Consider the following 9,927-nt stretch of genomic DNA (forward strand, 5'->3'; position numbering starts at 1 on the left):
AACCAAAACACAGGTTTTGGTTAGTAGAACCTGGAGACAACAAAGTAGACGGATAAACTCTTTGAACAAAGTGGGCGAGAAACGGTGATCATTCGTTCATTCATTTCCTTTTGGCCCAGCAGCCATGGAATTGAGGGGCAGTCACCGAAAGCGAAATGTCAACAACCAGTAAATGGAAAGAAGCTATTTCCTGTTAGTGCCTTTGACAGCACCAACAATCAGCCTCTGGCAATAGAAGAAGCCGTTAAAGAGTACTCACACGTTGAAGAGGTTGAGGCCGATGCGGTACAGCCTCTTCCTCATGACGTCGGTGGACAGCGTGGGCGACTTGCAGCTGGCCGGGTTCTCGCACTGGTAGCGCGGCAGGCTGAGGATCATCGCCTGCAGCGCCTCCTTGGACGAGGCCTCGGACGCCGAGCGCGCCTCCGTGGACACGCTGCTGCTGCTGACCTGCTCCGAGCTGCAGTCGGCCGGGTCCGAGCCGCTGCGCCGCGCCTCCAGGGGCGGGGCCTCCAGGGGCGGGGCCTCCAGGGGCGGGGCCTCCAGGGGCGGGGCCGCGGGGGACGCCGTCGCCGTGGGCGGCGGGGGCGGGGGCGGGCTGTGCTGCCGGAGGCCGGCGGCGGAGGCCAGCTCGGCCATCACCACCACCGGGTGGGGGCCGGCCATCCGGTCCAGGGGGGTCAGCGGCGGCTGCTCGTCGTCCTCCACCAGCTCCTCCTCGCTGGGGGGCGGCGCCGGGAAGTCGGCGTACTGGCATTCCTCTTCCTCCGGCTCTGCGTCCGGGGGGGGCGGGGGTTCTCCGGTCGGGTTTACCGGGGACCCTACGGGCGGGGGGTCGGGTTCGTGGGGGGGTGCAGGTGGGACGAAGGCGGGGGCTGAGGCGGCCGTTGCGGCCGTTGTGAGCGCGCAGGGGGGCGGGGCTCCTGCCGGCGGTACACAGTTGCCCAGGGCAACCGAGGCGGAGGACTCCACGACCGAGGAGGAGACGCGGAAGTTCTGGCTGTCGATCTGCACGGTGACGTCCCGGAACGCCATCATCAGCTTGCTGGCGCTCCGGGACAGGTCCCCCGGGTCCAACGGGTTCAGCGTCGTCGCCTCCTTGTTCCCTCCTCGCTCGCCCTCTCCGCCCGCTACCCCCGTCCCGGCCGCCGCCGCCGCCGCGGCGGCGCTGAAGGACTCGGCGGTGAACTGGTAGCCGCCGGCCTCCTGCAGGGAGCACATGGTCTTCAGGCTCCAGTTGCTGAGCGCGTCGTCGATGGACTTGGCCAGCGACTGCACCTGCTCGGTGAAGGAGTCCTCGAGGTCGGTCAGGGACCCGCCCACGGCGGCGGGCAGCGACGGCGAGCGCACCAGCGGCACGCCGGCCAGGCCGCAGCCCTCAGCCAGGGCCCGCTCGGCGGAGAAGCCCTCGGCGTTCTGCACGCGCACCTTCCTCAGCGAGATGCGGCGCGGGAGCCGGCTCTCCAGCAGGGAGTTGCGGATCTTCTCGAAGTTCTTGCTGAGCTGGTACTGGCGGAAGGCCGTCTGGATCTTGCAGGCGGCGCGGCGGGAGATGAGGTGGCCGCCGTACTTGTGCTCTAACATTTCGATCTGCGGCACAAGACGGAGCGGGGGGCAGATGGGGAAAGGACGTTAGGGTGCTGACTGGAAGGGGTGGAACTTCAAAATAAGAGTTATGGAGTATTTATTCTTTCTTAATTTAACAAAACACACTTTTTACTCTTTTAAATGCATCCTTGGAGGAAAGTTTTCCTGAAGGAACATGTGTGATAAACCAATAGAAAGACAATATTTTTAATTACAATTGCTTGGATTGATTGGTTGGAGAATAAATAATGAAATTATTCAAATGTTTGTCTATTCTATAAATAGATGCTCATCAGAAGAACAGAATAATCTACCAGCATGATTATTATGCAAGCTTAAATATAAAATGTCATGTAGCCGATCAACGTCATTACTGAAATCATTAAGAAAGAAAAAATATATTGCTCTTATTTGACAGTAACGTTCGTGAAAACGTTCATCGTAACAGCTTGTAGCCTATAGGAGCGTTTCATGTGATCCAAGTACTAAAGCACTAGGGCCTTTTTCACCTTGTGGAAGGTCTTGGTTCTAAACGCGAGCTGTTTCCCCAACCTGGAGAGTTTCCAGAACCAAGATAAAACCAAGAGGGCCATTCATTGTTTGGTAAGAAGTACCAAAATGGTGGCTTGGAATGTGCTTTTAGAACTTCTGATCACATGATTGAAACCCTCCTATAGCGTATCAGGATTAACTCTACTTTGTAGTGTTTTCGCCATCCTTGGATCACTTTAGGTGATAAGATGGGCTGGAGAAAGAAGCCGATGATCTCTTGGGGATATGAATGTAAGAAAAAGGGTGAAAACATAAGTGATGAATGACATTGAGGTTGTGAGAAGAAAAAAGATAGGACAGACAGTGAAATGACAGCTGGAATTGGATTTGAATTGATTGGTTTTTGGAATTTATTACAACATCACTCAAGTCATGATATTTCCCTTGTTCACTATTTCCACGTAAGCTTTTCTGATGTATTCCAGTTCGGTCTGAGCCTTTAAAAGGTTACAATCAAGTGTTAGCTGACAGTAAACGGCTGACCTTTGAGCTCGCTTCTTATTTTGAAACACTGTTTAATGGAACACTAGTCTCTAAGAAACAAGATTTAGTTGTATTTTTTCTATAATAAATATACTAGACAAATCAAGGCTAAAGTATACATTATGAAGCTATATTAAAAGGATCTGCTATAAGATCAAGCGCTAGATTCGACTTTATTTTCCGATCTTCCCAGAAGAGGGATAATCACCCTGTGAAAGTGCAGCGTCGTCGGAGCGCCGCCCCCTCCCTTCTTCCGTCTCCCGGCACAATCGGGAAATCTTTCAAATACTTTCATCTGAGACGGAGCGACTCACTCTGCTCTCCCTTCAGAACTTCCTGAAGGCCACTGAGCCTCAGGAGAGGCTCTGAGGGACAGCGTTCTGTGGGGCTGTGATAGGGGAAGGTGTATGTACTGTGTATAGACTGCAAAGGCTGTGATTCATGATACACCCCTCCCTCCTTCTCTGTGTAGGCCCTTCGTCCTTCTATTTAATAACGTCCTGAGAGGCAAAGTCATCGCCTGCTCTGACTTTTGGAAAGAAGCGCTGATACCTGCTCTAAAGATTTGGCAGGTTTTCATAAGTGTGATTGCCTTCCTTTTTCCCATCGCAGTGTGAATGACAGACTCCCACAGGAAAGATCTTGAGAGAGGCAAAATGACACTGAATGATCCATCTTATCTACTCCCCCTTTGAAATTGTCCTGAAGAGAACCATATAACAAAGGCGTGACGCACTGAGAATAGCAAAGCGGATGCATGAATAGGAATCAGCATTTCACTCCCAGCTCGTCCGACGGTGAGTTCCTCAGCGCGGCGGAACGTCCGGCTCTCGCCTGCCGCAGACCGGTCCGACGGGCCTTGCATATTCATGAGTCTCTAATGAGCCTTCTCCTCCGATCGCCCGCTGATATAACACGGCTGCCCTTATCAATTCGTCTGCTCTCCCCGAGATGGACGCGGCACAAGACGAGCGAGAAATGAGCCTGACCTCATCACTCCGACGGGGTTGAAATAACATTCTACAGGGAGCGCAGTGGAACGGCGTGGACTTTGGAGCGAGGTCGGAGCCGTAAGGAGCGTCGTTGAGGCGTTCCGAGGGTCTGATCGGATGAGATCGGCCGGGCTGAATGTTGTGTTTACTGCCGTCTCTCTTCTGCTGCACTGGGCTCCAGATCCTGAGAGAAGTATTTAGGTCACGTTGTTTATTTTTATTTTTTTCACTTAATGTGTGTCTGATACGTGTTGCCATGTCAACAGGCTCGCTGACCAACCCGCAGAGCAGGAGAGAGGATGAGGAGACAGGAAACAGGAGACAGGGCTGGAGTGCAAGGGAAATGGCGGCGATGTGGATTGAAAGGAGGACGCTGTTCGTTTGGGGGGGAGAAGCTCGGTAGCTTAGTGGACGGTTGTGAATCTTTTATGAGGCAAGAACCAGGGCAAATAAAAATAAACAACAACAATCCAGGCATGAAAAGGGACGGATAGGCCAGGAGAAAAGTTGTAGGACGGAGCTCTAAGTGGAAAAGTTGAGCAATCAATTGATCCGACCTCGAATAACCGCGTGAGAGAAATGTCCCTGATCACTTTATCCGACATCAATAAGGAGCAATTATTCCAGAGACTTCATTAAATGGACCAAATGATAATGTCACTGTGTTCAAACATCCGATCTGGTTTCACAGCATCCCGCTTGCTTTAGCTCTAAATTGGATTTTCTTGCCTTTTTCCAACGAGGGTGGAGGGGTTATAGTTTATAATATTGAAAAAAAAGTTATTAATATGTAGAAAGCCAGTGATGATTGCAGAAGCTTTCTAACAAAAAGGAGAATCGTTATTAATTGCAGCGTAGAATGGATAATATATTGTTGTATAGTATAGTGAAAATATATATTCTTAAATAAGAGAACTGGGTCTTATACTCGCCAAACCTAAAATAATATTTTGGTCACTATTGGGTTTGCATTTGCATCGAATCTGCTGTGTCACAGGGGACATTCCAACATACAAAGACATGAGTATCAAATAGAAAGATTATCTAATTTCCATCTCAAACAGAATTCTACAGCATCTGATATACAAACTTCACTGCAATGAACGTTAAACAAATAGTATGCTTATTTAAAATTCCTACTGAAATTCCTGCTGTTGTTAATTATTAGTTATGTATTAATTAACGACTCCCCAAAAGGTCGATGGTTACATGATGGCAGATATATTATTCTGGATTTGACTTTGACCTTTTCTTGTGAGGATGATCTGACATTGCAACAGACAGAGGAAGTTCAAATCAAAATGCTAAAGTTTGGTTTGATAATCTTTTCACCCCAGAGTCGGTCCTTATATAAGCCCTCTAAAGAGACATTTAGTCGACGTCATCTTTAAAAGAAAAAACTTTGTTTCAGGAAGATTTTTCGTTTGTGACAGAGGGATATTCCACTGGTAGGAGAAGGGTTCTCCATTATTGATACCACAACCTTGCTTGGCTTCTATAAAGAAAAGCCTATAAGATACACAATATATTTTTTGGGGGGATAGGGTTTTGGGTACGTCAATTGCTTTGTTTTGTTTTTCTTTCAATAAATCTTTCCATTTTGCCGTAGGGCTTAGCTCAGGAGGATTGACTTGTAATTGGAAGGTTGCTATTTCCTTCGCTGGTTCCTCCTAGCTTAGTGTCCATGAGCAAGACACCTTACCCTAACTGGGTCCTATGCACCGTTGTTGGTTGCTTTGGATAAAAGTGTCTGCAAAGTATAAATGTCAACGTCCTTATTGTATGTGTGTACTCTGTGTGCTGTGGCACTATCCTATCATTTGAATTTAACATTAGAGCACATAAGGCCATAATTGTAGAAGGTGACACAAAAGTTTGGCTAGCATTTGGAAACCATTTCAAATGAGCCAAAGAAGTCAAATGCAAACTGTGTCAACAGCAGCTGTCGTATCATTCCATTGGTGCTAGTGAAAGTTCTCCTCACTGTCAGTCTCCGTGCTTTACTGCTGTTCAGCTAGACTGAATGATGCCACATTTGTTCTGTACACTGAAATGGATCAATCACACGCATTTACATTTTGAATCCGACAAAAGCCTCTTCTCTTCGTTGATGGGAGTTTGTCATGAACGGATGAGAATTCAGTGGCTGATCAGACAGAATGGAGCTCTACATTTCCACACAGAACGGCCATTGTTTGATATTCTAGATCTGTATTGTATTATTTACGGTATATCACAACAGTTAGTTTGTTCCAAGTGCTGAGTATAACAGCACTGGGACGTTTAACTCTACATTTATCACTCTGCTTTACAGGTGTTTCTAATAACCTGAATAACATAAGCTTGGTAAGTTGCTAACCAATCAGAACCACACATGCCACCAAAGCAGACACTTATTTCACTGTTTGGAGAATACATGGAAACATTCAGATACTGGTTCATGATACAAAGTAGCTGCCGTATCCTAACTATAATCCACGTCCTTCTGTAAGTCTTCCTGAGGGGCTGATGCGTCAGAAGGATCCCCACTCTGGGTGTGGACCAGGTGGCGGGTGGTTTGATCAGGAGGGACCGTTGGATCCCCGGCGGAACCCCCAGAAACGTTGTTTGGGGGGATGTCTGCGCGGGCAGAAGATCGATTTCACCGTGTGATGGAGGGGTTTGTCGCATCGCTGACAGAGAGAGATGCTAGCAAAGTGAGAGAGGAGAGAGGCCTTCTGACACTGTGACGCCGGGGGAGTGTGTGTGACGGGGTAGAGGGCTGAGCGGGGAAGTGTGTGTGTGTGTGTGCGCATGTGTGTGTGTGTGTGAGGGGGAAGAGGGCTTAGCCGGGGAGTTGAGGTCAAAGTAACGAGCGAGGGACGGAACACGGGAGGGAATTGCGGCTGGTGAAATACTAATACGATTTTTTAATGCGTTTAATGTAATCTAGCCCTTGGCAATGAAACTAGTTTCTTTGCATGGAAACTGGCAGTGTCACCCGATGTGGCCGTGTGCAAACCCTTCAACGGATCGTATACAGTGTATTTCTACAATAAGATTATCATCGTCAACACGCAACCGCACAGGAGATTTAAACATTGCTTAACAAGTTCCCCCCGGTGGAAATTGAACACCGTGAAATTAAAAAAGTTGGTGCAAATCATAATAACTCAGTTTGAGTCGCATTCGCTGGGCTAACGAAAGCACAATTAAGGTCAAACATAAAGTAGAGGTATATTTTGTAGAGCTAGCTTAGCCTTTCATATGACACGTGCAGGCCATCGTCTTCTGAATTGAATCCCACTTTTCTCTTGTTGTTCTTGAATATAAACGGAACCCAACGTGACGCACGGAGCACCTCCGGCTGTGAACACCTGCTGCGAACACCTGCTGCTTATCCATTAGCAGGAGGATGACCAGAGAGGAGTCAGAATGCTACACAGGGGATAGCAGAGCTACATATGGAACAAGGACAACAACGTTTTGTTTCCATCTGACTACCTCCCGCAGGGTTTAGAGGACCCCAAATGAACCGGATGGTGGTTCAGGTGGACGACCTTACCTGGTCGGAGAGCTGTGTGCTGGAGGGTGAAGGCTGGATGGAGGGGGGTGGATGGAGCACAGGGGATGGGGATGGAGGGGGTGGACCTTGAGAGATGGACCTTGAAAAGGAGAATGCAGGAAAGATATGATGAAGATGCACATGGTCTCAATGGAACAGAATGACAAGGAAGGGACATGCATGTATATACGGACATACATAGAAGCAGAGAGTTTGCTTTTACATCGCTACGTGTATGTTATTAGAAACAAATAAAAGACATATTGGCCTTCATCTTCCTCAGGGTGCCTATAGGACAATAACATGGAAATCAAGCATCCATTCGACTATTGACATAACAATAAACTGAATCAAAATGACATGAAATAAGTCCGTGAAAATATATACACAATTTTGTCTACATGTCTCTCTACATGTGGTGCGTGTTTGTGAGTGTGTGAGTGTTTCAAGGAGAGACGCACACAAAATACATTTTCTTCACGCACTTTCTTCCCTCACACAATAGGATCGATTCTAACAGATCAGTAAACCACAACGGATCCATAGGAGCGAGGGTTTGGGGGGGGACTGTGGGGGAGACCAAACTAGCCTTTATTCCTGTCGGGGGAGGGAGGGACCAACTCAGGATGTTGTGACGACACATAAATGATAAAGATGGAAAATACGGCGAAGATGAAGATGGAGAAAAGGAGGAACACCGCTAACCTCCACGAGCCAAAGACCCCCAGGCTCCAAAGGACCCCCTCCCCGCTCTGACCCAGGTCTCCGATCCGACCGCGGCCCGTACACGCTCAGAACAGACGGAACAGACGGAACCCCGGCGGGCCCCGCCGACCCTGACGGACCCTGCCAGCCACGCCCAGACCCTCCGTCGCCGCGGGTCACAACAGGACGACAGCTCGGACAACATGGCGCCACTCACACCACAGCGACGACCACAGGACGCACAGCACACAAAGCCCTCCCCCGCCACACACAGCCCTACCTGCTTGTTTTTGAGGTCGAGTGACAGCTCATACTCGGAGGTGGCTGAGTGGGGACCCCCCCTCAGGGGGGAGGCAGAGTGGTGCAGGCTGGCCCGCCGCCCCGCCCTGCCTCCTTTCACTCCTCCCCCCTCCTCCTCCTCCTCCTCATTTTCCTGCTCCTTTTCTCCCCCTTCCTCCTCCGCCGCCCCGCGCTCCTCCTCCTCCTCCGGCCCGGCGTCTGGCCGCGCCTCCTCTTCCTGCTCCTCCCCGCCGGGCCCGGGGACGTCCCCGCCGGGCCCGGGGACGTCCCCGCCGGGCCCGGGGACGTCCGCCGCGGCGGGCTGGGCACTGGGCAGGAGCTCCGCCTCCGCCTCTGGTTCCTGTACTGGTTCCTGTTCCTGTTCTGGTTCCTGTTCTGGCTCCTGTTCTGCCACTGGTTCTGCCACTGGTTCTGCCACTGGTTCTGGCTCCTGTTCTGCCACTGGTTCTGGCTCCTGTTCTGCCACTGGTTCTGGCTCCTGTTCTGCCACTGGTTCTGGCTCCTGTTCTGCCACTGGTTCTGGTTCTGGCTCTTGCTGGGGCTGAGTGGGAGAGTGTTGCTGGGGCTGCAGGTGGGGCTGCAGGTGGGGCTGCAGGTGGGGCTGCAGGTGGGGCTGCAGGTGGGGCTGCAGGTGGGGCTGCAGGTGGGGCTGCAGGTGGGGCTGCAGGTGGGGCTGCAGGTGGGGCTGCAGGTGGGGCTGCAGGTGGGGCTGCAGGTGGGGCTCAGGCTGCCCCTGATGCAGGTGCTCCTCACACTGAGGCGGGGGCCGCGGCTCCCCCTCTCCTCCCTTCCCATTGTCCCCCAAAGACGCGTCTACAGGAGGGTCATCGCTGCAGAAAGGAGGAGAAAACTCAAAGTGAGGCTGCTGACCTCTGACCTTCCGTCTCCGTCTGCTGTTGGCTGTGGAGCGGAAGCCCGTCTCTCTCTCTCTCTCTCTCTCTCTCTCTCTCTCTCTCTCTCTCTCTCTCTCTCTCTCTCTCTCTCTCTCTCTCTCTCTCTCTCTCTCTCTCTCTCTCTCTCTCTCTCTCTCTCTTGCTGTTGGGGGTGTGGGGGTGGGTGTGTGTGTGGGGGGGGCGCTGGCTGATTTCTGTGTTAAGCGGCTGCGTGCTACCACCAAGTCTCTCTCTCTCTCTCTCTCTCTCTCTCTCTCTCTCTCTTCTCTCTCTCTCACTCTCTCTCTCTCTCTCTCTCTCTCTCTCTCTCTCTCTCTCTCCTCTCTCTCTCTCTCTCTCTCGTCTCTCTCTCTCTCTCTCTCTCTCTCTCTCTCTCTCTCTCTCTCTCTGTATGTCTCTCTGTCTGGCTAGAAGGACACACAACTGACACACAATGAAAAGGAAAGGAACAGATTTGTGAGAGTTTAAGAGGTTTACAGCAAGGCAGCGCTGACCGAAGCACAGCGCACGGCAGGAGAGAAAGAAAGAGGAAAGAAAGAAGGGATGAAATGAAGATAAAGAAGCATGTACAGACTTCTGAAGGAAAGTCCACAAGAGGGAATGTGAAGAGACGAGAAAAAAAAGAAACTAGGACAGCCAAAAAAGTTTGACGAATGCAAGACACATACACACACTCACGTACGCACACACACACAAACACACATACACAAACACACACGCACACACACATACGCACACAGACAGACAAAGGGAATAGTTGGGCAGCTGACAAAGTCTGAAACTGGTGTGTCTGCACTTACAGATTGTAGAAGTGTTAGAGTGTATGGATTTCAAGCAACAATCTTTTTTTTTAACACTCACATATATAAAT

The 9,927-nt window shown here is 50.6% G+C and overlaps 1 protein-coding gene across 1 annotated transcript in view; it reads right to left on the minus strand.

Annotated features, from left to right (window-relative positions):
* The window catches only part of LOC307089618 (IQ motif and SEC7 domain-containing protein 3-like), a gene marked incomplete at its 3' end in the record, with an annotated part of 27,059 nt that extends 18,871 nt beyond the window's left edge, over positions 1–8,188 (minus strand). The window contains exons 1-2 of the mRNA XM_079755972.1: positions 8,144–8,188; positions 260–1,590 (exon numbers count right to left, since the gene is read on the minus strand). Of these exons, the coding sequence (XP_079612098.1) occupies positions 260–1,584 (1,325 nt within the window). The 5' untranslated portion in view covers positions 1,585–1,590; positions 8,144–8,188. The remainder of the gene's footprint in view (positions 1–259; positions 1,591–8,143) is intronic.
* Between the last annotated feature and the right edge of the window lie 1,739 nt (positions 8,189–9,927).

The sequence above is a fragment of the Pollachius pollachius genome (genome assembly GCF_949987615.1).
Source record: "Pollachius pollachius genome assembly, chromosome: 18".
Taxonomy (NCBI): domain Eukaryota; kingdom Metazoa; phylum Chordata; class Actinopteri; order Gadiformes; family Gadidae; genus Pollachius; species Pollachius pollachius.